The sequence below is a fragment of the Mugil cephalus genome, chromosome 15 (assembly GCF_022458985.1).
Source record: "Mugil cephalus isolate CIBA_MC_2020 chromosome 15, CIBA_Mcephalus_1.1, whole genome shotgun sequence".
Taxonomy (NCBI): Eukaryota; Metazoa; Chordata; class Actinopteri; order Mugiliformes; family Mugilidae; genus Mugil; species Mugil cephalus.
This window is the reverse complement of record NC_061784.1, coordinates 23,978,525-24,006,044: the sequence shown is the minus strand read 5'-3', so window position 1 is coordinate 24,006,044 and position 27,520 is coordinate 23,978,525. Positions and strand designations below refer to the sequence as shown.

Here is a 27,520-nt window from a genome sequence, read left to right as displayed (position 1 = left end):
AGAAGCTCAGAAACAAGCTGCTTGATGCAGGTTCAACAGCTCAGATTTAGATTTAGATTTAGAGCTTCTACCCAAAGCTCCATGGACGTGATTTCATGTCTATCAGGATGGTAATTCTTCATGTAAACTGTGCTGACACTCACCCCGTACACCAGCTCTCCCACCATGCCGTTCCACATGTTGGTGAAGGGGTCTCTGGCTCCATATTTGCCGTCGCCGACGAGCTCGAGTCGGTAGCTGAAGCCCACGTGTTTGGCGATTTCTGCAGCGAGTTCAGCGCAGTAACCCTCGTACTTATCATTCCCCACAAACTGCTCGTGATTCTTCTTCAGCATCATGTAGGGAGCTTCCTGTGATGGAGACGCATCTGTTCACACTGGCTCATAATTATAATATATAATTATATAACACCTGGAACCTCCGGCACTTTTGATTTTAGACTTTATATGTTTTAATTAACATTTCATTCATGTTTATTGTTAAGGCTGCAGAGAAGTTTTTAAAAGCTCTTATGTTCCTTTCAGTGTTCTCTCTTTTATTGTGAAACACTTTGAGCTGTACCAATATGGTGGTGACGACGTAGGTTCGGTTCTGGAGGCCGAAAAACTCCTCCTGCACCGGCCGGTAGACGGCCGTGTTCACGTAGCCTCTCTTCTCGTTCCAGTAGCCGATCTGGAGACACAGCACAGATCTGATTAATCACTAATCCCAAATAAACCTGTTTGTATCAACTATTATAATATAAAACAATTTATCAGCATGACAATAAATAATTACTAAATACAATTATTTTAGACAAAAAGTACTTAGTGCAAAATAAGAAAAAGGAACAATGTAACACAAATATAAATATAACAATGTAACACAAATATAAATATAACAATGTAACACAAATACAAATATAACAATGTAACACAAATAAAGATATAACAATGTAACATAAATATAAATATAACAATGTAACACAAATATAAATGTAACAATGTAATTTATTGAACATATAGAAGAGAAACTGTAACAAAAGTATCGATCTCACTACTGATACTAGTGTGTATAGTGTATTAAGTATATAGTTCACATTTAAGTTTACTGAAGTCTACTGAAAGTTTACCTTTATGAACTTAGAATCACTAAAACTAAAAAACTAAAATAAAAATCTATTTTACTTGAAGTACACTGAGTTTGCTCAGTGTGTTACTTGTAGCATAATATTAGTCTTAGATTTTTCTTCATATGTTTCAGTATAAGCCAATAAACTTATTCTTTCTACTACTACTATTTAAAATATAGTAAACTCCAGGTACCCTGCCTCACTTTTAGTATAAAACAAGTATACTCATAGTACACTTGAATAAACTACTTTCTGAAAAGGGTATTTCAAATAAAAAATAATAATTCAGGACATGTTTAAAAGCTTGTTGATACCAACAGAGCAGGAGCCACATAAAACTCTAATCTGACCAGTAACACAACAGTGTTTTAACCGACAACTCCAAACGTTTCCTTTGTTTTAGTGTGAAGAAGCACATTAATGAACTGCGCTCTGACAAGACGTGTGACGTCCTAAGAAAATGAAGAAGTGCAGTTTCTGTTTAGTTCCGGTCTCAGTCTCATTGTGTGAAACCTGGAAACACTTTTAATGGGAAAATTAAGCTTTCGGTGTAATTTCTGACCAGATTAAACCGTCTGCTGCATGTACGTATGTTTGACACCTGGTCCCATGACTTCAGCTACACAGCTATGAAGCTATGAAGCCATGAAGCTACGAAGCCATGAAGCTACAAAGCTATGAAGCTACGAAGCTACGAAGCTTTGAAGCTATGAAGCTACGAAGCTTTGAAGCTTTGAAGCTATGAAGCTATGAAGCAATGAAGCTACGAAGCTACAAAGCTATAAAGCTATGAAGCTATGAAGCTACGAAGCTATGAAGCTATGAAGCTACGAAGCTATGAAGCTATGAAGCTACGAAGCTACGAAGCTATGAAGCTATGAAGCTATGAAGCTACGAAGCTATGAAGCTATGAAGCTACGAAGCTACGAAGCTTTGAGGCTTTGAAGCTATGAAGCTAGGAAGCTCTCTGCTCCTCATCTCCAGACCATGGAGGAGTTTAATAGAGAGCTGAGAGTTTATCGCACCGTTAATGAGAGAAGAGCTGATGGAGTAAAAATAAATGAATAAATGAATAAAAGTTGTGAAGGAGTGAAGCTGGATCAGCTGAAGGGAAGATGATGAACCAGCAGCAGCACCTTCATGGGTCCTTTGGGGGTGAGCTCCATCACCGTCAGAGTGAAGTTGGTGCGATGTCCTCGTTCATCAAACTGGACGTGACCCGACAGCCCCTCCAGACGCACCTGGACACACACCTCTTAATTAGCTTCAATTAGCCTCAATTAGCTTCAATTAGCAGCAACGACGCTAAAGGACAGAACTCACTCATTCTGTTATAATATTATTATATATTATTCCCTCAGTCTGCAGAGGAACCTGCGTTTAATTCATCTTCATTCCTTTATTGTTTTTAATTGATTTTAGCCAAACCTGTAACAGACACTCAAGTCCTTCAAAGGCATTTTAAGTTTAAGGAAGGAAGGAAGGAAGGAAGGAAGGAAGGAAGGAAGGAAGGATGGAATGAAGGAAGGAAGGAATGACAGATGGAAGGAAGGAAGGAAGGAAGGAAGGAAGGAAGGAAGGAAGGAATGAAGGAAGGAAGGAATGAAAAAGAAGGAAGGAAGGAAGGAAGGAAGGAAGGAAGGAAGGAATGACAGATGGAAGGAAGAAAGGAATGACAGGTGGAAGGAAGGAAGGAAGGATGGAATGAAGGAAGGAATGAATGAAAGAGAAGTGTGTGTGTGTGAGTGTGTGTGTGTGTGTCTCTGTGTGTATGTGTGTGTGTGTGTGTGTGTGAGTGTGTGTGTGTGTGTGTGTGTGTCTCTCTGTGTATGTGTGTGTATGTATGTGTGCGTGTGTGTGTGTGTGTGTGTGTGTCTGTGTGTGTGTGTGTGTGTGTGTGTGTGTGTGTGTGTGTGTGTGTGTGTGTGTGTGTCTGTGTGTGTGTCTGTGTGTGTGTGTGTGTGTGTGTGTCTCTGTGCGTGCGTGTGTGTGTGTGTGTGTGTGTGTGTGTCTCTGTGTGTATGTGTGTGTATGTATGTGTGTGTGTTTGTGTGTGTGTGTGTGTGTGTGTGTATGTGTGTGTGTGTGGTACCTGCTGCAGGGCTCTCTGGATGTCGATGCCCTGCCCCCAGGGGGCGGGGGGGTTGGCCAGACACTCCCCTGCATTGCCACGGCGAGAGATGTCGATGCGTTGGCGCCGCAGGTTCTGGAACGCCGTCGCCATGACGCTGACGCCGTCATAGGTCAACGCCCCCGTGTACTGAGGATGGACACAACGTGTTTTAAACCACACACCTACACAAATACACACACCTACACACACCTACACACCTACACACCTACACGCCTACGCACCTACACACATACACACCTACACACACACACACACACCTACACAAATACACACCTCACACCTACACACACCTACACACGTACACAAATACACACCTACAGACCTACACAGACCTACAGACCAGGAGTCAGACTTTATGTGGTAACTTTATGCGAGTAGCTCTTGGTACCTTGAGTCTCCTCCGGGCCAGTTTCAGGTCCTTGCTGTCGAAGTCCATCCAGTACTGGTTGATCTTCTGAACCGAGGGGTTGGACCTGTTCACCAGCTGGAAACCCGTCACGTTCGGAGCCAGTTTCTGGAACTCTGTGACGTTCAGATCCAGGAAGTCCTGACACACAAACCAGGAAATACACTGAGCCGAACGTGCACTCTGTGTGTGTGTGTGTGTGTGTGTGTGTGTGTGTGTGTGTGTGTGTGTGTGTGTGTGTGTGTGTGTGTAGCAGAGTGTGAGGACATGTTCACTGACTCTGATCAAAGTGTTGATTCGTGTGTTTGGATAAAAGAAAATCCTAAAAACACGTCTCCTGGTTTCCAGAGTTCAACCAATCAGATGATGAGAAACATCCTGAGTCAGTGACTCCAACGATTCCACATCATCAGAACGAGTTCATCCAACAAAGACTTAACGCTGGGAGCATGAGACATGAGACACGAGACATGAGACACGAGACATGAGACAGGAGACATGAGAAACGAGACATGAGACATGAGACACGAGACATGAGACAGGAGACATGAGAAACGAGACATGAGACATGAGACATGAGACAGGAGACAGGAGACATGAGACAATAGACAATAGACATGAGACATGAGATAATAGACATGAGACAGGAGACATGAGACATGAGACAGGAGACACAAGACATGAGACACGAGACATGAGACAGGAGACATGAGAAACGAGACATGAGACATGAGACAGGAGACAGGAGACAGGAGACATGAGACAATAGACAATAGACATGAGACTAGAATAGATAAATGAGCAGGAACATAGACATGACAGAACTAAAACGAGACTGAGACATGAGACAATGACATGACTAAAGGGCAGGACAGGAGACATGAGAAACGAGACATGAGACATGAGACATGAGACAATAGACATGAGACATGAGATAATAGACATGAGACAAGAGACAGGAGACGTGAGAAATGAGATAATAGACATGAGACAGGAGACAATAGACATGAGACATGAGACAAGAGACAGGAGACATGAGACATGAGAAATGAGACACTAGACATGAGACAATAGACATGAGACATGAGACAAGAGACATGAGACATGAGACATGAGAAATGAGATAATAGACATGAGACAGGAGACATGAGACATGAGACATGAGAAATGAGATAATAGACATGAGACAGGAGACATGAGACATGAGACACTAGACATGAGACATGAGACATGAGACAATAGACATGAGACATGAGACAAGAGACATGAGAAATGAGATAATAGACATGAGACATGAGACACGAGACATGAGACAATAGACAATAGACACGAGACATGAGAAATGAGACCATAAACACCTTCCTTCCTTCTCTTCCTCCTTCCCTACTTCATTTCCTCCTTCCTTCCCTCCTTCCTTCCCTCCTTTCTTCCTTCCTTACTTCCTCCCTTCCTTCTTTTCCTCCTTCCTTCCTTCCCTCCTTCCTTCCTTCCTTCCTTCCTTCCTTCCTCATCCCCTCCTCCTCCATTCCTCCTCCTTCTCCTTCCTCAGGCTCATGTCCTGACATTTTCTTTCAGAGTTCACTGGTAGAATTCACAGTTCATTGGTCCATCAATGATGAGCAGATGCAGCAGAACAGGCCCAAACCAGGACACTAGCGCCCCCATGTGTCGTGGAGGGATGAGGTTCTGATGCTGGGATGCAGCGTTGGTTCATCTCCATGACGATAATGAAACATTCAAACCAAACGAGCATCTGCTGATTCAAATTAATTCCACACACGCGCTGCTGAAACACTCAAACGTGACAAACATTCTAATTTATTTGGAAATAACGTCTCTGGAAAGACTCAAAGAGCTGAAGTGATTCAAATGATTTTCCTCTGGTTTGTTTTGTTTGTGCTTCGCTTCCTTGACGAGGGATGAACGGGGAGAATGAAGCTGCAGTGAACTCACCAGATTGGCCAGGATGTAGTGGTAGTTCTTCAAGTTCCTCTTCTGAGCCGCGATCTGAGCCACACACACAAGAGAGTAAATCAGATGCTAATTGCATTTTTCTGATGTTTCTAATGACGATAAAAAGCCTCCATCAGTCACTCCTTCATGTTTGTGTGCGTTTGTGTGCGTCTGTGTGTGTGCGTCCTCTCAAACAGCTGCTAATTGGGCGACTCGGCTCGTCTTTGAGGAATTAATTGCCCGTCTTAAGATGGCGGAGAGTGAAAGTGGAAGACGAGTGAAAAGAGGCAGGGTCTCTCCTCAGACTCAGAAACAACTGGCAGGAAGGAAAGAGTGGAGGAGGAGGAGGAGGAGGAGGAAGGGATGTAGGGAGAAGGAGACGAGGAGGTCATAAAAAGGAGGAAGGAGCAGGTGTCGGCTCTTGCCTCCCTCTCAGGTCCAGATCTTAACGAGCATCAGTCGACAAACGTTCGCACAGCTGCTCTGGAGGAGGGAGGAGAAAGCGTTTTTATATCTTCCTCCTCTTCGCCTCCTCGTCTTCCCTTCCTTCCACTTCTCCATAAAATAACTCTGAATCCCATGAACTCTTAAATAAAACAAAAACAAAGGTCTCCTAATCTTAAACTTTATACACCGATCTGCCAAAACATGGGCATCGAGAACCAATTCTTTAAAAGAACCGGTTCCAGCTGGTTTGATTCATCGATATCTTTAGCTGTCATGTTTACAGATTCCTGTTATTGATTCTTTTCATGGCGGCACAGCGGCGCTGATGCCTCTCGCCAAACGACAGCTGGGACAGACTCCAGCAACCACCACAACCCTAGTGAGGATAAAGCGGCAGAACACGAGATTCTTTTCGTGCTGAATCTTTACGTCCTAGTGAGGTTGTGGTGGCGATAATGCACCTAAAAAGTTATCTGCTAACTGCCATAAAACAAAAGAAGAAGAAGAATCATCACGTGACGCCCACGAGTCTGAAACGGTCCAAAGTAGCCTCACTTCCCCAGAAGAGACTGTAACATCATAATGTGCTACTTGTTTCAAGCAAGGACGGAAACAGCACCAACATGCTGAAGCATTTATCGGCATTAAATACAGAGGGAGACGTGTGTTCTCCAGTCAACGGGTGCAGCTATCGCTAAGTCTCAGCAGAGCTAGTGAGGATCCAGTGACTCATTTCCTATTTGTTTACTTACACAAGCTCCGATCTCTTGTTTAGAAACTCAATAAAGTTGCATTGAAGTTGCCAATAAAGATCGATGAGCAGAACAGATAACGGAACGGAAATGTTCTCCCTCAAGTTATATCTTCCAGCTTAGTGTCTCCTTTACATGTTTGCACGTCTCTGCAGTCGTTTCATGAACACGTTATTGTGTCACTGACCCTGCGACCTCAGGCTATCCGAGTAAAATGCATTCATGGAAAACCGACAGCGTGTTTTCTGCTGTCTCTCTGAGAGGCTCTTAACAACTGGCAGACGACAGCAGCAGCTACAGAGTCAGAGCCAAGAGAAAGAGAAGGACGGTTCCAGATCAGAGACGAGCCAAAATGTGCTAATGCAGAAAAAAACGAAAAGAAAATGCATGTAGGGTTCATTCTGAGTCACTTTCATACCAGCAGACCTTTTTTAGCCATTTTTAGTTGTAACCATTTCCACATATGATGCTCTATATTGTCATTCTGTGGTATTTACGCACGGCAAAACTCTCAGGAGCTCAGTGGGTTCAAGCGTGGTGCTGTGATAGGACATCACCTGAGCAACAAGACCAGTCTCTACTAAATATTCCGCAGTCATCTGTCAGTGGTTTTAGAACAAAGTAGAAGCCATTGAAGTATCAGGCCTCATCATAGTGAGGTCACAGAGAGTCACCAGACTTCAGATTATCTCTAGAACAGAACGTAGACAGAGCTTCATGAATGTGTTTCCATGGCCCAGCAGCTGCATCCCAGCCAAACATCACCACGGTCCCTGCAGAGAGTGGGATGCAGAGAGTGGGATGCAGAGCGTGGGATGCAGAGAGTGTGGGATGCAGAGCGTGGGATGCAGAGGGTGGGATGCGGAGCGTGGGATGCGGAGTGTGGGATGCAGTGGTGGAAAGCAGCACCACTGGACTCTAGAGGAGTGGAGACGTTCTCTGGAGGGACATCTAGAAACCTGATGGACCAGTCTGGGTCTGGAGGTTCCCAGTAGAACGCTGCTGGTCTGACTGCACTGGGCCAAGGGGGGAGCTTAGTGGAGGGGGGAGGAGGGGGTTCTGGTGGGGGCTGGTTGTTCAGGAGCTGGACTTGGTCCCTTAGTTCCAGTCAAAGGAACTCTGAATGCTTCAGCACACCTAGAGATTTTGGACAATTCCATGCTCCCGACTTTGTGGGACCAGTTTGGGGACGACCCCCTTCCTATTGAGGAAGAACTGGACTGGCCTGCACAGAGTCCTGACCCCAACCCTGTAGAACCCCTCTGGGATGAAATAGATGAAGACTGAGAGGCAGGCAGGAGGGTGGTGACGTCCTATTAAACCCTAGAGACTAAGAATGGGATGTCACTTAGTTCATATGTGTGTTAATGTAATAAAGTGAATTAATATTGATTATAAGTGTCTCAGGAATCAAATATGAGACATTTGCCATCAGAAGTTTAAATTCATTATCACTCGAATGTTCCAAAAAGAAACTGTCATCCTGTTTAATAAGCAGGGTGTAATTAATCCTCATCTATCATCTGGTTATTACATTCTGTGTTGGCTTATCATCATCCATATTAAATATTGTTTTTATTAAACATACAATCAGCTGATCGCTGTCTGTAGATGCCGGTGTGTCACCAGGAGAACCAGGAGTCCTCCAACAAACTATTTTACGTGAGCGTTTTACCAGGTTGAGGATGGAGTTGAGGCGTTCCAGCTCGCAGTTGATGATGATCTGGAACTCCTTCTTGAAGTCGAGGTCGGCCAGGAGCTTGATGAAGGCGGCTTCGGTCAGAGTGTCCAGGTTTACGGAGGTGACCTGCCAGGGCCGCTCAGCCGCCGTGTCCAGGATCCTCTGCAGCACCGACAGTCCTGAAACAGCAGAACACGACTATGAATCACCAGCAACATCAGCAAGAGCTGCACCAAATTAAAAAGCATCTTAGTGTTTAATTAGACTCAAGTTGAACATTTCTGTATTTTGTGTTTGTTTAACTGCCTCCTGAAAATCACATGAGCACCAAAAGATGTACAGTCACACTTAAATCTGCATGAATGCACTCAACAAGCAAAGACACTGCTCTCTGTCCAAAAAGAACATTTGGGACAATGTTTAGTGGACAGATGAGTTTAAATTCATTGGACATGCTGGAAAATGTGGCTGGACACGTCCCTGTGTCTTTGCTCAGTAGCTCGATGCAGCTCGTTGGTATCGCATCCACATATTAAGAGGAACATGCAACTGTTCTGGAAGAGCAGCAAACGGGGGAAAAAAAAGACAAAAACAATAAATAATTTGAGCAGATCCAACAAAGTTCCTCTGAGGCTGAAACCACAAATAAATCCCAGAGGGATACGTCCAGTTTATTTTGGATTGTGCCAAAGAGGAAACACAATCTAAAGAGCTCTGAAAGCTACCAAGCTACCTGTGAACTTAGCTCTGTAGTTAGTTAGTTAGAACGCTGATGACTAATCCTTGCAGTTACCACTGTCATCGCACCTAAAGCACCTTAAAGCCACCTGTGGTTGATCCGTACCGGACTCTGACGGACCAGACTAATGGGCCTTTCAGACAAGAGCCTGGATCCCGCTGACTGTGCAGATGAGGGATAACGAGGGTCATTACGGAGGGATTCTGTTTGGAATAATTAGTCATATCATTAAATTCTGTGTCCTTAGTTGGCAAAAAAAAAAATGAATAAAACAAAACGCAATGATCTCACAACGTTAGCATTCCATGAAAAACTGGTCCTCACAACATAATGAACACAGGACCACACACAGACACGGCGTTCAAAAGACAAGTCAGCAAAATTCAGATGTACTTCAAAGAGTCAGAGAGAGACTCAGTGAGAGAGAGGCTTCAAACGTACTGTCTGCTCAGACTAACACACAAACACAAACACACACAGCGACGCCTCCTCCAGGGTTATTACCTCAGACTTTCACCAGCACAGCTGAAAAACAAAGACGTCTTTTACAACCTGCACACTCTGTTTGTGTTACTCAGAAAGTTTATACACTCGTATTGTGAGGACACAGTTTCCTCTTTAGGAACAAAGGGAAATTCCCCAGGCACTGAATCGTTAGGCACAAATGGAAACTCAAAAATCTGCAGGTCAGCAACAACTGGGCCGACTGATGGATGGATGAGCCTTCAGGTAGGACTGTCAACTTCAGCCACACATAAACGGCAGTATTTTCAAAAATAATAATCCATCCTCAACACTATATGTGTCACATTGGTGTGACAGAGCAAGAGAGAGTAGAACAACACTTATCACCCAGCATCGTCTCTAGAATCCAGTAAAACCCACGTTTAAAATAAACTGGTTTCTCATCAGTTTAATCGTCACATTCAGTGGAAATGTTGTGGAACGTCACCAAGGCAGCTCAAAGCAACGTCACACTAGTTCACATCAACAAAAGACCAAAACAAGTCACCGCCGGGCCAACAACAGACCAACAACAGGTCAACAACAAGCCAATGCTAAGGCAATATCAGGTCAACATCAACACAACACCCGGCAAGCTCAAGGGCAACAAGTCAATGACAGGTCTGGTGTTGGCCAACAAAAGGCCAACAACTGACCAAAAATAGAACAAAAACAGACCAACAACAGGCCAATAACAGGCCAACAACAGGCCAACAACAGACCAACAACAGGCCAACAACAAGCCAATGCTAAGGCAATATCAGGCCAACATCAACACAACACCCAGCAAACTAAAGGGCAACAAGTCAATGACAGGTCTGGTGTTGGCCTTTTGTTGGCCAACACCAAAAATAGAACAAATACAGACCAACAACAGACCAACACTAAGGCAATATCAGGTTAACATCAACACAACACACGGCAAGCTCAAGGGCAACAACAAGCCAACATCAGGTCTGGTGTTGGCCTATTCCATACCAACAAAGGTTCAACAACAGACCAACAACAGACCAACAAGAGAACAACAACAGAACAACAACAAGCCAACATCATAACAACAACAAACTAACTCAAGGCCAACAACAGGCCAACAACAGACCAACAACAGACCAACAACAGACCAACAACAGGCCAACACTAAGGCAATATCAGGTCAACATCAACACAACACCCAGCAAGCTCAAGGGCAACAAGTCAATGACAGGTCTGGTGTTGGCCAACAAAAGGCCAACAACTGACCAAAAATAGAACAAAAACAGGCCAACAACAGGCCAACAACAGACCAACACTAAGGCAATATCAGGTCAACACACAACACACACAACACACTGCAAGCTTAAGGGCAACAACAAGCCAACATCAGGTCTGGTTTTGGCCAATTCCATACCAACAAAGGGCCAACAACAGACCAACAACAAGCCAACATCATAACAACAACAGACCAACTCAAGGCCAACAACAGACCAACAACGGACCAACAACAGACCAAAAATAGAACAGAAATAGACCAACAACAGGCCAACTCAATTCCAACAAATGGTCAACAACAAACCAACAAAGGGCCAACAACAGACCAACAACAAGCCAACATCGTAACAACGATTGACCAACTCAAGGCCAACAACAGACAAATTCAATACCAACAACAGACCAAAAATAGGACAAAAACAGACCAGCAAGATGCCAACTCAATGCTAACAAAAGGTCAACAATAGTTCAACTCAAGGCCAAAAACAGACCAACAACAGGTCAACAACAGACCAACAACAGACCAACAATATACCGTCTCAAGGGCTGGAACAAGTAACAACAGACCGACTAAAGGCCAACAACTTAAGGCCAGTACCAGACTAAGAACAGGACAGCTTCAGGCCTGGTCTTGGCCGACTAAGACCAGTTCAACCTCGAGCAACTGTAGAAGTTCATTATATATTATGTTATTATATTATAATCATAAGGAAGTATTTTATAATATCAATATTAAGTAAACTGTAAATACAAAATGTGTACTTCTATACTTGTATTTCTGTATTGTGATGTTTTTTACTCCAGCTGGTCTGAATATTTATGCCATTACTGCACTTTACGCTACTAGAAATGTTAGACCGACCACTTTCCAGTTATTAGTTACTCCAGAGAACAAACAGACACAGGAGACAGAGACTGAGGCTGTAAATGCTGCTCTCAGACAGAGATGAGGTGATCTCTGAAAGGTAGCTGCTCATTACAGTCCACACACTGACAGTGTTTACAGCTGCTGCCACGACGCAGCAAGTCAAGACTGTTAATGATAACGTACAACCTATAATCAGAGACACAGCTGAGGAGGACACCCACCATGACAGAGCAAGTGACACTGAGGAGAAGGACAAAGAGGCAATAACAAGAGATGGAAGACAAAGAACAGAGGGTGGAAACAGATGAAAGGCAGAAAGTAACTGCATATAGAAAGGAGTTTTATAAATGCAGACGGTCATCTGCTCGCAGTTCTGCATCTAATTACCATAAACACACTGCATATAATTTACTATTAATGCAGGACAAAAGAGCAAAGGAGAGCACAGGAGAAAGAAAAGGATTACCCTTTAAAAACAAAGCCCAAAAACAAGCCAACACTTGCTTTATCTTTTTTTGTCAGCAACAAGAAAAACAAAATGTCCACATCAGCCATTGGTTGTTTCTACTGTGGACAAACCCATCGTGACGTCACCCATTGGATGCTGAACCTCGACAATGAAGCCTGAAGTGGGCGGAGCCCGTGGTCGCCATGTTGGATGATCTTTACTCCGCCCACATACAGATACTCCCAACTCTCTTCTACCTATCACTCAAAGCAGGAATTAATTCATTATAATTATGCAGAATTTTAAACTTAAGAGTTAGAAATAAATTCACCCCCGTACAGTTTTCATGAATAGTGAAATAAAGTATTGACACCAAAATCATTTTTGTACCAGGCTGTAAACATGTTTAATAAGACTGTGGCTTTTTAACATGGCGGTCTATGGGGATTTGCTCCCTCTAGAGCCTCTAGTGGCCACTAGATGAACCGCAGTTTTCTGCACTTGGATGTGGGGTTCCCTGCTGCTTCCTCACGGCCCACAACAAACCAAAACCAGGTCAATACCTCTTCATTTTGGGAGCAACAGCACTGGGCAAACATCTGCTCAACCCAGAGCCAACAGCAGGCAAACAAAAGTCTAACACCTGCTCAGATCAAGGCCGACACCAGACCAACACCTGCCTGACTTAAGGTCAACAACCGGCCAGAACCAGGGCAACACCTCTTCAGTGTAGGGCCAACACCAGACCAACATCTGCTCAGCCTGAGGCCAGCAAATTTCAGGCATCTGAAACTGGCAAAAATGTGCATGTTTTCTCCCATAATTTCTCATATTAATCACTGTCTACTCACCTGGGCTGCTGCAAACTCCTCTACTTTAAAACCGCTCCTCATATACAAAATCAGTCACAGTTAAGCTCCACCTCCACTTTGCAGCCTTATACAACTCAGATCACCTGCAACAAGTGTCACCAGAGGAGCTGCTAGAGGTGAGATCCCCTTCAGGAAAAAAGCATTTGGTTTGTCAGTTTTTACGTACAAGGCAGCTAATGAGTGAAATACACTCGCAAAAAACGTAAGAGAGTCCATTTCATACATTTAAAAAAAGCTAAGAAATCCCTGAATCCCTTGTAGTTCCTGGTTTACATCTTCATTTGGTGTGAAATGTGTTGTTGTTGTTGTGAGATGGAGTATGTGTATATAGAGATATGTATATCTTTGTCTTTACCGTAATTATTGCTTCTTTTACCAGGTTAAATGGCTGCACTCCTTCATTCTGCCAATGGAAACTAGGCTTTTGGCTACAACTGGGTTATACTGAAAATGTTCCTTAAAGTACATTGTCCCTCTACAACAAATAAATGAATGAATGTGAGAAAGAAGATCTTGCAGCTTATTCTCACCATATTCTCATGGGGTGTGTGTGTGTGTGTCAAACTATTCTGTGATTAGTCAGAAATTAGAAGTGGACATGCTAGCGGCTACTCCGTGAGCTCCCAGATGCTAATATTCACAGTGTGAGCACTAATCTCTCCTGGGTGGAGATCGTACTGTGTGTGGGTGTATGATGAATGAATGGAGCCATCTGACGGACACAGTTGTCAAAATGTCTGGCCAGTATCTGAAATTATAAGAGAAGTGAATCTGGGAGGGCTCTACAGTTCTCTACACGGCCCACACCATGAAAACAAAAGCCTAACACCTGCTCAACTCAAGGCCAACGCCTGTTTAACTGAGGACCTGAACCAACACCAACAAGATAACAACACATACTATACTCAGGGCTAAGAGCAGGACAACAACATGTTTTGATGAGGTTCAACCTTTCTCTAAAGGCCTGCACCAGTACCAAGCAAACATCAGGCCAGCACCTGCTCAATTTAGGACTAAAAACAGAACAACAATGGTTTGTCAAAGGACGCCCACCAAAACCAAGTAAACAACAAGACAAAACCAATACCAGGTCAACATATTCTGTTCTTAGGGCCCACACCATGGAAACCAAAGTCCAACAGCTGCACAACTGGAGGCCAAAAACAGGTCAACACCTGTTTGACTAAAGGCCGACACCAACACCAAGAAAACAACAGGCCAACAACAGGTCAGCAGCTCTTTAATTCAGGGTCAATACCAGATCGAAATATTCTCAACTTAGGGGCCACATTATGTCAAAACCAAAGTCCAACACCTGCGCAGCTCAAGGCCAAAAATAGGTCAACACCCACCTGACTAAAAGATGGCACCGATACCATTCTCGACTTAGGGCCCACACCGTGCAAACCAAAGACCAACACCTGCGCAACTCGAGGCCAAAAACAGGTCAACATATGTTAGACTGAAGGCCTTCACCAAAACCAAGCAAACAACAGGCAAAAAGTCACTATACTCAGGGCTAAAAACAGGCCAACAACAGGTCAGACACCATCTTGTTGATATTCATCACTTTTCTAAGATCCCACGAAAATATAAGGTCTGTCTAAATATTGATACTGGTTGTTCCTTATTTTGCACTAATTACTTTTCTTCTAAAAAGACTTTGTGCAGTAAAAGGGGAATTATTTATTTTATTTTATTTTATACTGTTTAAACTGGTTGAACTAACTAGAGGCAAAGTTACGAAGTTATTCGATGATCGTGACGTTTCAAGTAAAAAGTATCGGTGCTGGCCTCGGTATCGGTGATACCAGTCCTGTATTTTCTTGGTCTCGGATCGATACTAAAATCCCCAGTATCGCCCACCCACAGTCTCTTGACTGTCAACTGTTCAGCAGCACTAAACAAATGCAAAGTGACGACAAAGGACTGCTGATGAAAACGAAAAGGACTCGTCTCAGTCTCTGTTAGAGCCTATGATGTGTGTTCTGGTGCATGAATGTGCGAATAATCCAGCGTACGTGTGCATGTCGCATGTGTAACGGTGTGTTTAGCCAAATGTCAGCCCAGCGATGCGGCAGCAGCTACTTCAACCACACACACACACAAAATCTGTTTCATGTTCAATTACACAGAGACTCTGTTCATGCGAGCCGATGCTTTCCTCTCCCTCGTTTGGTTTTCTTAGCAGCTGCTGTCCATCCGTCCATCCGTCCGCCCGTCCGCTGTTCTGTTCTTTTTCCGTTGTTTTTTTAATCATCGGGTGCTCGGCTGAGCTCTGTGCTCTCCCTTTAACCTCTGGAGGTTAAACACCAAACACTCAAACGCATTCTGCTGATGGGAAGGAAGACGAGGAAAGACAAAGGATGGTGAGGAACAAGTAAAAGCTTTCACAGTCCTCTGGACAGTTCTCAGAAAAGACGAGAAAAAAGGGCAATAAAGGTTAAAACCTTAACAAGACTCACTTATTGTCGACAGATTCTCTGATGTTTTTTGGCCAGAGACGAGCAGTTAATGGTGTCACATGAACCGTAGTCAATCAGAGATACAGACAAACCTTTGACACGACTTTGTAAGTGGAAATTTTGACATGTTCAGAAATGGTGGAAGTTAATATGCTCTAATTTAGCTGTAATTTTATGATAAGCACGAGGAAGATGTTGATATTCCAAACAGCTTCATCCCTTCATTACACATTTCCATTCCCAACTGGGGCTTCGACTACGGTATCGCTATTTAATCATTTCAGCTCTGATTCACAAGATCACAGTGTCACTGGTTCCAGACGTTGGTGTTATCTCCTTAATCTTCTAGTTCTAGTTTTTCAACTTTCACATATCTTCAGTTTTGTGGAGATCTTCTCTAAAACAGAAACAAAAAAACAAAAAAACAAACAAAAAATCAGATAATGCCTCGTTTGTCTGATTTCTGATTTTGTGCACAAATGGAAAATGGAAAAAACAGATGGAGGATTTAACTCCAAAAGCATAAGTGGGAAAAGTGGGAATAAGTGACTTTTTACTCAATAAATGTTAAATGTTATAACTAAATGTTAAATCTAAATGTTAAATGTTAAATCTAAATGTTAAATGTTAAATCTAAATGTTAAATGTTATAATTAAATGTTAAATCTAAATGTTAAATGTTATAACTAAATGTTAAATCTAAATGTTAAATGTTAAGACAGAAAATAATTGAGGACCACTGGTCCAGTAGCTGTGTTTTCAAAGCGTCACAGCTGATATTTTGTGTACACAGCTGAACACGTCGTAAGCATCTGAAGGTAACGTGATATTTTTGTGATATATTTGAAGCTGTTTTACACCAAAAATCTGTGTAAATCTCTGAAAGAAAAAAACATCCTCTTCCAACATAAACAAACAGGAACAGATAAACAGTTGCAAATATCCCACTGCAACCTCTGTGTGTCTCCAGTCACTATTCAGAGAGGAGGCTGTATCCATGGCAACTAGGCAGAAGGATAATTATGGGATGAGTCAGAGCCGATAACTTTCTTTTTGTCTTTTTTTTATGTGTTTTTGTGTTCATCTGTTTGTCTGGATCGTCAATGAACAGAACAGTGATATGAAAATGTGTTTAGTCTTAGGCTCTAATTTGATTTTGTTTATTTATATCAGTGAAATTAAAGATATAATGTGTTTTCCTCAGAGATATTTGAATGTGATGTGTTAAATTATGTATTAATGTTACATTTCTTTTAATTTTAAGTATTTTGAGCTTCACATTAAAGATGTGTTCAAAAACAACAACAGCACAGCACTAGAAAACACCACATCCATGGTGAAGCACGGTAGTAACAGCATCATGTTTTGGGGCATCTTCCGCTTGAGCTTGGGCTTTAGTTAATACCCTCTATCAGCTGGATTTAGTGATGGGATCTTCTATCTTATATATAAATAATTTCTAGTCTCTTCCTGTGCCTAGAACCTCACTGGGGGCAAAAAGAAGCAACCAACATAAATAACTTCATGACTAGAACCTCCTCAGTGGTTCCACCAACTGCAGAGATCTTTCTCATCTAGACTATGTTGGTAGATGCTACCACCAGTTGATGGACACCTACAACCTTTGTCACTTATACCTAAAAACCCAAAACGAGGAGCAGAACTTGGATCAGCTGCTCCCATTTGTCATCGCCCTGAAGATCAGATTAGTCCAGTTTGGTACAAGATCTACTTAATGTTCCCCTTGAATTTCTACTTGACAACCTCAGCCACACATAGAACCATGTTTATAGAGTCACCTGTGATCTTTAATAATACTCAAAAAGTAGGACCTCCTCAGGTCAGGTGTCAAACACCTGGACCAGTCAGTTTAAGTGGGCGCCTCCTCAGAGCTCAGATTAGTCAAACTTGATGCAGAAACATTGTAAAAATTCAACGTTTTCTTGTTGCTATCGTCTTCCTGTGCATCTAGAACCTCAGTGGTAGAAACTGTATCAGACACATTTCTAGTCTTTGGTGTTTGGAGATAAACCAATACTGTATCCCAGCAGCAGAACTTATTCCTACTAGGAAGGAAGGAAGGAAGGAAGGAAGGAAGGAAGGAAGGAAGGAAGGAAGGAAGTTACAAGGAGCTCACAGCAGACACTGGAAACGAAATTATTAACTTATTTTCTTTTGGGTTCTCTTTGTTTTCTCCCAGAACTTACTCGGATGTAGATGTTTGGACGTGGACGTAAATAAATTGGATTAAGAACTAATTCAATCCTCAACAGTTCCAGAGATAAACAGATGTCAACTAAAGATGCTGCTGATATTCAGCCTCAGGAAAGACTCTCTGTGTCCCTGACAGATGTTAAAGAGCAGTAACATTCAGAAAACGGTATCATGACACCGCACTGACTCTGAGAGAAGCTTCCTGTAAAAGGCAACAAGATTAACGTGAGCCCAGAGGGGCTAGCGCTAACGGTTAGCTCCCTCTACACTCCTTAAATTTTGTAGTTGCTGGTGAAGTTCAACAATATAACACCACACCTCTGCAGCCTGAAGTAAAACAGAGGAAAGCTGAACTGGGTCTGTCGTCTTCTTTTTTCTGCTGCTCGTTATTTCCACTTATCGTCATTTTGTTTCCTCAAAACAAAACTGAGTCAGATGTGAATTATTTATTTCTGAATCCAAAAAAATCTTAAAAAAGAAAAATGTTTCAGTTTCATAAACTTCCACAAAGTTAATCAGGACTCAGAGACGATGATGAAGATGGAGGAGGAGGAGGAGGAGGAGGAGGAGGAAAATATATAGAGGACAAAGAAGAGGAGCAGCAGGAGAAGAAGGTGATGATGATGAAGAGGAGGAGGAGGAGGAGGCAGCGATGTGTGAATGAGGAGTGAGAGGAGGAACCAACCTGAGTCGGAGCTGTACATGTAGACGAAGCGGGTCCAGGAGAAGTGGTCCAGGAGGGACATGAGGGGCTCCTGGAGCTGGGGCCGGAGCTGGAGGACAAACTGGTTGTTGGTCTGGACCGGGAAGGACGGCGTGACAAAGCAGACGTGGAGAGAACCACAGAACGACATCAACATGTTCACCGTCTTCCGGTCGTACAGACCCATGATGGCGTAAACCCCCTTGGAGAACTGGGAGCAGACTGGGACAGGAGGAGGAGGAGGAGGAGGAGGAAGAGGAGGAGGAGGGGGAGGAGGAAGAATAAGTGTTATTAACTCATCAGACTTCACAGCTGAGTGCTGACAATGATCTGATGCTGCTCCTGGTGGGGTCGTAAAGAACGTGGTCCATCTATTAAAGAACAGGAGGAGGAGGAGGGAAATGATGAAGAAGAATAAGGAGACAGAAAAAGTGTGAAGAAGAAGGAGAAGAAGAAAAAGGAGCTACTATTAGTAGTAGTATTTGTAGTTGGAGGTTAGGAAGCTAGGAAGAACTATTCTTAGCAGGGTGCCTAGGAAGCTAGGGGGAGCTACTATTAGCTAGGAGGCTAGGAAGCTAGGGGGAGCTAATACTTGCTATAATGCTGGGAGGTTGCTACTATTAGCTTGGAGGCTAGGCAGCTAAGGGGATTAGCTAGGAGGCTGGGAAGAACTATTATTAGCTGGGAGGAGACTATCAGCTACGATACTAGGAAACTAGAAAATGCCACTAGCTGGGAGGCTAGGAAGCTAGTAGGAGCTACTAACAGAGAGTCTTTCCTGAGGCTAACAGAACAGAGAAGCTAGGGGGATTAGCTAGGAGGCTAGGAAGAACTATTCTTAGCAGGGTGCCTAGGAAGCTAGGGTGGGCTACTATTAGCTAGGAGGCTAGGAAGCTATCCTAGGGAGCTACTATTAGCTAGGAGGCTAGGAAGAACTATTCTTAGCAGGGTGCCTATGAAGCTAGGAGGAGCTAGCTTGCTAGGATCCTAGGAAACTAGGAACAGCTATGAGCTGGGATGCTAGGAAGCAAGGAGGTGCTACTATAAGCTAGGAAGTGCTACTAGCTAGGAGGCTAGGAAGTTAGCATGAGCTACTATTAGCTGGGAGGTTAGGAAGTTAGGAGGCGCTCCTATTAGCTGGTAGGCTAGGAAGCTAGAGGAACTACTATCAACTGAGAGGCTAGGAAGCTAGGAGGAGCTACTATTAGCTAGAAGGCTAAGAACTACTCTTAGAAGGGTGCCTAGGAAGCTAGGAGGAGCCACTACTTGCTATGATGTTAGGAAACTAAGAACAGCTATGAGCTGGGATGCTAGGAAGCTACGAGGAGCTACTGTTGGTGACTGAGATACAGAAAAAAAGAGGAGGAGATGAAAAATGAGAAAAAGGAGGAGGGAAATAGAAAGAACAGAAATAAGGAGGGGGAGAATCAGACCCTGTGCTTTTCCTTTCTATCTTCGTCTCTGTCTTGTTTTATTTCTAAGCTCCAGTTTCAAATCCAGGTCACCAAACAAACCTGATTTTACTCTTCAGTCAACGTCTGTATTTTATTCATTCATTTGTTTTATTTATTTATTTTCTTTTTTGTGGTAGTGTCCTTATCTTCACGGTGAACAGGCGTGACGAGGCGCTCTAAAGGCTTCCACGCTATAAATCCCCAAACACACAACGGATATAATCAAATAACTCCTCATGCGGAGCCTCCTCACAGCTTCACAGGGATTAAGACTTAAGACAAAATAACCACAAGTCTTTCTGTCCGAGGCCAAATAAAAACCAGTCATCACCCGGAAAGTCCTCGTCTGGACTGAGACGTGTTGAAGGCTCTTAAAATTAGAAACATAAAGTCACAGAGCAAATAAAATAAAAATCCAGAGTTTTTAATGTTATCTACTATTCTAAAGGTTGAGTGAGCAATTAGTCAGATTATCAGATGTCTAGTGAGCAAAGTCTGCGTTTCAGCCTAAATGTGACGCTGCTGTGAAGTGCCCTTTTGTTTTAAAGATTTTATTTTTGCCGGTGGCATTTTGCTCTCGTTAAATGGGCCGTGGTGGAGGACATGACATTAAAAGCCCGAAGAAAACTGGATGGAGAGATGGGCCTAATGTGTGTCCTTTAATCTGGTGTTTGTGGAAGATGAGTATTAAATATGAGTGGAAGCTGTTCGTGATTTTAGACATTGAAGAATTAACTGAGGTTGACTGTGATGTCTCGTGTGTCTGGACCAAAAAGTTGTACTTGAATGCACCACAAAGACTAAAGCCTACGACCAGCTGGTCGTAACGCCTGAGAGGTCACAACTCTCCACACCAGCAGGTGGCAGCATTCTGGATTCATCATTCAAAAAAGGAAACAATAAGAGCGACTATTAGTTGTGAGGCTAGGAAGCTAGGAAGAGCTACTAATAGCTGGGAGGCTAGGAAGCTAGGAAGAGCTACTATTAGCTGTGAGGCTAGCAACCTATGAGGCGCTACTATTAGCTGAGAGAATAAGAAGCTAGAAGGAGCTGCTATTGGCTGGGAGGCTAGGACGCTAGGAGGAGCTACTATTAGCTGGTAGGCTAGGAAGCTAAGAGGAGCTACTATTAGCGGAGAAGCTAGCAACCTATGAGGAGCTACGATTAGCTAGGAGGCTAGGAAGCTAGGAAGAGCTACTATAGGCTGGGAGACTAGGAAGCTAGGGGGAGCTGCTATTGGCTGGGAGGCTAGACTACTAACTGGGTGGCTGGGAGGAGCTACTATTAGCTAGGATGCTAGGCTACTAACTGGGTGGCTGGGAGGAGCTACTATTAGTTTGGATGCTAGGCTACTAACTGGGCGGCTGGGAGAAGCTACTATAAGCTAGGATGCTAGGCTACTATCGGGGAAGCTGGGAGAAGCTACTATCAGAGATTGACATCGTGTCAACGATTTACGACCCAAAAAGTTTCAGCTTTGAGTCAGGGAGGTGTCAGGATGGCCGAGTGGTCTAAGGCGCCAGACTCAAGGTGACAAACCTTCCTGTACGAGGGACTTCTGGTCTCTGAATGGAGGCGTGGGTTCGAATCCCACTTCTGACAGCACTTTTTGGGACATGCGGTAGAAACTGTTTCTTGTTTTTATTCATGTTGTAGGGGGCGAATGCTAATGTTTCTGGGGGTTAAAACCTGTTAGCACAGAGAGGAGATGGTTAGGGGTTAGCATTAGGGGTTAGCGTTAGGGTGAGAGAATGCTCTACGTTAATGGGAAGTCCTCACAAAGTCAGAAACATGGGTTTGTGTTTGCATGTCCTTGGTGCAGCCTCTGATCCCTTTGGCCAACGCTAACATGCTAACAACAAGCCCATTCCCTCTGAGCAGGCTAGTGCTGGAAATAACTATTCCCTGTGGGGGCCATGCTATCATGCTAACGAGGTATCTGTCTCTCAGTATTAGCGGCGCTGTCTCTCAGGGAGGACGTGCCCCTCCTTCGTCAGAAAAGGCCGAGCTGCAGAGAGTCGACAGATGCTGAGAGCCTTGGGAATATTTGTAGATATTTGTGTTTGGGTCAAAACGTCCTCGTGATGGAGTCCAGATGTACAACCTCTGGGATGAAACATGTGAACAGCTGTTCGTGATCAATGAGCCACATTTACCTTCCAACCTAATAAATGTTGATTTCATAAGTACAGACACTCAAAACATGAATAAAGGTATAATATAAACTACATTTTTTAAAAATATTAATAATCAAGGATTACATATAAGTAAGGGGCGTGGCTACTCTGATTGACAGGTGTGTTTCCTCATAAGCTCCAATCACACTTCCACTTATTTCATCTTTTCAGATTCAGATTCAGATTCAGAGAAAATAATCAATCAAACAAACAAACAATAATAATAATCAGCAGTAGAAATTCAATGAATAAATAAATCCACTGGATAAATAGATACAATAAATAAATAGATAAAACCTTTAAAGGTTTTAACCTAAAATGAGTGGAGTCTGTGTTGAAAAGTTCAACAGCAGATTAAACTATAATAGACTTGGTGGAATGGACTCACATGATAACTAGAGAGCCAGAGATTTCTGAATATACTTTAATAATTGTTATTTTTGTCCCTCACAAACCAACAGGTTAAATAAAACTTCAGTTCAATAAAAGAATGATAAAAGCTAAAATCTTTTGGCTCAACAAAGAAGATCAACGCAACAATTTCCATCAGTCTTTTTGAGTTCTGATTATTATTTCCCCTACAACCAACAGCGTTTTTAATTATAACCTGCTTAACATCTGCTGACGTAAACGATAATTTTTAAGTTTATAACTCATAAAATTCAAGTACTTTCTTCACATTATTTCAAAGAAACCTTTAGGTGTTGACCTGCATTTTAAAATCCAGTTGTTCCAATTAGATCTTTTCATTAAAGCACAAAACAAACGTCTCACCTAGAACCTAGAACTATTACATTAGGATATTATTTTACTAGCTAGAGGGGATACTATTAGCTAGGAGGCTAGGAAGCTAGAGGAGATACTATTAGCTAGGAGGCTAGGAAGCTAGAGGAGATACTATTAGCTAGGAGGCTAGGAAGCTAGAGGGGATACTATTAGCTAGGAGGCTAGGAAGCTAGAAGGGATACTATTAGCTAGGAGACTAGGAAGCTAGAGAAGATACTATTAGCTAGGAGGCTAGGAAGCTAGAAGGGATACTATTAGCTAGGAGACTAGGAAGCTAGAGAAGATACTATTAGCTAGGAGGCTAGGAAGCTAGAGAAGATACTATTAGCTAGGAGGCTAGGAAGCTAGAGGGGATACTATTAGCTAGGAGGCTTGGAAGAGCTAATGACTGACAAGCTATGAAACTAGGGGAACTACTATTAGCTTGTAAGCTAGGAGGAGCTACTATTAGCTGTCCAGCTATGAAGCTAGGGGTGCTACTATTAGCTAGGAGCATAGAAACCTAGGAAAAACTATTCTTAGCATGGTGCCTAGGAGGCTAGAAGGAGCTACTATTAGCTTGGATGCTAGGCTACTATCGGGGCGGCTGGGAGGAGCTACTATTAGCTTGGATGCTAGGCTACTATCGGGGCGGCTGGGAGGAGCTACTATTGGAGACTGAGGAGTCAGGATGGCCGAGTGGTCTAAGGCGCCAGACTCAAGGTGACAAACCTTCCTGTACGAGGGACTTCTGGTCTCTGAATGGAGGCGTGGGTTCGAATCCCACTTCTGACAGCACTTTTTGGGACATAAAACTGTTTCTTGTTTTTATTCATGTTGTAGGGGGCGAATGCTAACGTTTCTGGGGGTTAAAACCTGTTAAGCACAGAGAATCGTCATCTAACAAACGTCTCACTTTATAGTAGAACTATTACATTAGGATAATATTTTACTACATTACAGTGTGAAATTATATAGATCAAGATCTCGAGGAAACAAAACCTTGTTTTCTTAATTTAACGAGACAAATAATTCCAGAAAACATAATATGTGACGGCATGGCCGCTTAGGGCTTCCGTAGATTTAGATTACGGAACATTTTGAATTAAAGGAAACAGGAAGTAAACTATAACAAATATCATTAATTAACGATTTAAGGAAGAAGGGTGAGATGTAAATTTAATTAAAAGAATATTTATTTTGCTTATTATGTACTACAACTGTATGTGCTTCTATAATAACCTCATTTACATTTTGATATATTTGCATTTTTTGTTAGATCTTGATGAACGTTTCTGTTGTATGAGTTGTGCTCAGGGTTCATTCAGAGGTTCGACCCTGTAGACCACATCAGACCCTGATTAGACCTGAGACCGTTTCCCTGATCTCCTCTGATTGGCCGAATGAAAACCACATGCTCCTACACTGGCAGAGATGAAGGGTGAACACTAACCCAGTGAAACGTTTAACGAGGACACTGGGGCCGACCTCGTTGAAGCTCCTCCATTCAGACATCTCGCTCCTCGCCACCGGAGGCTTTTAGACAGAATTTATTCAACAGAGCCCAGAGACGACGACGGCTCCGACAAGAGCCTCGGGCTCCACAGCTGAGACCACGTCTCCCACAGACCTCTGACAAATAACCACCACGCAGCAACAGGGAGCTCAGAGAACAGGGATCAGGGAAGGACTCTCCACTGCAGGGCGGAGGCGGGAAAAGTGAGGACGTCGCCTCCTCCTCCTCCTCCTCCTCCTCCTCCTCCGTCGTCTGCTGCCTCCCTCCACCCGACTGTTTGTGCTCCAGACGGGACGGCCCGGAGACACCGACGATCAGGTCACTGTTTCAGGACGTCGCTCTGCATTCGCGTCAGTCGGCGTCAGGTCACGGTTCCAGCGTCTGAGAGGACGACGCTTGTTTCAGCCTGAAGTCTGTGACATTCACACGGCCCCGAAACGCAGAGACGCAGACATCTCATCCATGTTTACTTCCTCTTCCTCTTCCTCTTCCTCGTCCTCTTCTTGTGTCTGATGTTGTTTCTGTTTGTCCGACATGAGTCCAAGGATTCAGATTAATTAGAGTTAATCTCCTCTGGTTCTGTCTCTGTTTGAGTCCAGATTGTGGAGTCAAAGATTTTTACAGAACGATAACGACAGACACACTTTATCATTTCTGATTCTCTCTGGTTCTATCTCTTGTTCTCTCTGGTTCTGTCTCATTTTCTTTCTCTGGTTCTATCTCTGGTTCTCTGTAGTTCTCTTTCTCTCTGCTATCGTGTCCTAATGTTTCTAATGTGATAACGTGTGATAACAAGTGTCTGAATCAGCTCTGATGTTCTAATGCTCCGTTTACATTTGTTTACAATTTAGGAACAAGGAACCAGATGTGGTGAATTCATCGATCTAGATTTTCTAAATGATAATTTAAATACAAAAAAAAAAAAAAACAATAAAAAAATAAACCTGGAGAACGTGAGAGTCTGTGAGATGTGATCATCTGTTGAGTTTTGCCGTCGACAGTTTAAAGTTCAATAAACTGAGTTTTCACTTTTCCTGCCCCGTGACTCTGGAGCTCTACACAACCAGCTGTTGTGACGTGTTCACCAGAAGCTGCGAACTCTCCGTGTAAAAGCGCCGCTTCGTTGAATAAAGGTTATTGAAAGAGGAGCGGTCAGGACGGGAGGAGCTCAGATGAAAGGAGGCGATGTGAGATTTGAACGTGAACTCCCAGAGAGCTGAACGCCACCGACTCAACCTCAGGCTCTAATTAATGTGTTTAGGAGCGATGCTGAATAATAGATTAAATGACTGCCTTCCTCAGGCTAACACACACACACACACACACACACACACACACACACACACATCGATTCACACACACAAAGTCATTTAGGCAACTGTTGCCTCCCGGGCATCAATGCAATAATCTCCTGCTGAGAACACACACACACACACACACACACACACACACACACACACACACACACACACAGGGAGATGAGGAGGCTTCGTCCACATGGAGGTTGCAGGTTCAAATCCCGTCTGTCTGCTCAGCGTCTGAACTGAACCTCGTTTCTACATTTACATCTTAGTCTCTATGTTTCCATTGGTTAAATAATAAATGGACAGGAAGAGGAGGAGGAGGAGGAGGAGGAGAAGGAGATAAGAGGTGGAGGAGGAGGAGGAGAAGAAGAGGAGGAGGAGATAAGAGGAGGAGGAGATAAGAGGAGGAGGAGGAGGAGGAGAAGATAAGAGGAGGAGGAGATAATAGGAGGAGGAGGAGGAGAAGATAAGAGGAGGAGGAGGAGGAGGAGAAGATAAGAAAAATAAGAAGATGAGGAGCTGAAAGATGAAGAGGAAGGAAAGAGGATGGAGATTATTATTATTATTATTATTATTATTATTATTATTGGCTGGTTTCTATGACGTCATTCAACTAAACTGAGCCTCGAAACAAAAAAAAACAATCACATCAGTTTAACCAGAAATTTAATTATTCTGCTAAGAGTTTGTAATAATTTATTCTTATCTCAGTTGTTTGAAGCAAAGTCAGTCAGTCTGTCGCTCTAAATCAATTTCTCCTCTCAAAGCTTTTAATTCTTTTCTGTTTTTAACAATTTCACCAGATAAAAAATACTCATCAAAATCTTTTTTTGCTCATATACACAAATCATTTGCATGTTCAGAATAAATCACTAAAATCAAATCAAATCACTAACAACCATGGAAGAGAAAGTAAAAAAACAAACCACTTTAGCACTTTTGACCAAATGAATTCCATTGGGTATAACCACTAAATTATATTTATTCAGAAATATAATTTATGAATAAATAAGAATTACATGTAAATTCCAGGACTGCTTAGCTAGCTCTACTATCAAAGAACAAATATATGTAGCTAAAATGCTAAAGTAAGACTAGCTGTAGTTGTGCTTCATTCACTTGCAGCAGCAGGACAACAGCTGTACATGATATGTGGCCTTAAAAGTCCAGTTGCAGAACTTACACTAGTGTTTTTGTATTTTCTACAATAAGATTTTGTTCCTAGTTTTCAGTGTTATTGTATTGTTATGAGGACACAAGAAAAGACGTATAAGTGAAACTGAAGCGTGCAACAAACTGGGTTAAGGCGTCTGCGCGTAATAAACAACTTCAATGAGCATTAGCGTCATTGTGAAATGAACTGGATGTACAGTTTCACATGAGATGGTAAATATTGGTGGATCCTCTCTTTCCATTCACAGCAGATGTTGGACACAGCTGCAGATTTTTCCGTGAAGCTTGTTTCATTAATACCGTCGATGTGTTCACAAATCCCTTGTGGTGCTCAGCTGTGCTCTCGTTCCAGATGTCTGGACTGTTCACTGAGCTCACACACAGGAAGTCAAAGGAACCAATGCTTCAGAAAAGCAGAACTTAAACATGTGCACAAAGAGGCATGGAGGTGACAGCATCATGTTTCAGGGCTCGTTCTGCTGATGAAGGTTGGAGGCGATGGTTAATGTTTCTAGTGTGTGGACGGAGCTAGTTCTTCTTCTATTAGAAAAGAAAACAGCATGGCTGGTGGAGGTAGAGCAGAGCG

At 43.0% G+C, this 27,520-nt stretch overlaps 1 protein-coding gene and 2 non-coding genes across 6 annotated transcripts in view; 2 read left to right on the top strand and 1 right to left on the bottom strand.

Moving 5' to 3' along the window:
- The window catches only part of LOC125021657 (glutamate receptor 1-like), a 67,703-nt gene that overhangs the window by 27,553 nt on the left and 12,630 nt on the right, over positions 1–27,520 (bottom strand). For all 4 annotated transcript variants that reach the window (XR_007114359.1, XM_047607782.1, XM_047607781.1 and 1 more), the window contains exons 3-10: positions 18,528–18,767; positions 8,479–8,663; positions 5,605–5,658; positions 3,634–3,792; positions 3,204–3,371; positions 2,248–2,352; positions 562–672; positions 144–350 (exon numbers count right to left, since the gene is read on the bottom strand). Coding sequence is in view for 3 of the 4 variants with exons in the window: in XM_047607782.1 (XP_047463738.1) it covers positions 144–350; positions 562–672; positions 2,248–2,352; positions 3,204–3,371; positions 3,634–3,792; positions 5,605–5,658; positions 8,479–8,663; positions 18,528–18,767 (1,229 nt within the window). In the remaining variant the exon portion in view is untranslated. The remainder of the gene's footprint in view (positions 1–143; positions 351–561; positions 673–2,247; positions 2,353–3,203; positions 3,372–3,633; positions 3,793–5,604; positions 5,659–8,478; positions 8,664–18,527; positions 18,768–27,520) is intronic.
- Positions 21,492–21,601, top strand: trnal-caa. The gene is made up of 2 exons: positions 21,492–21,529; positions 21,556–21,601. It is a non-coding gene; the product is annotated as a tRNA-Leu (tRNA).
- Positions 23,627–23,736, top strand: trnal-caa. The gene is made up of 2 exons: positions 23,627–23,664; positions 23,691–23,736. It is a non-coding gene; the product is annotated as a tRNA-Leu (tRNA).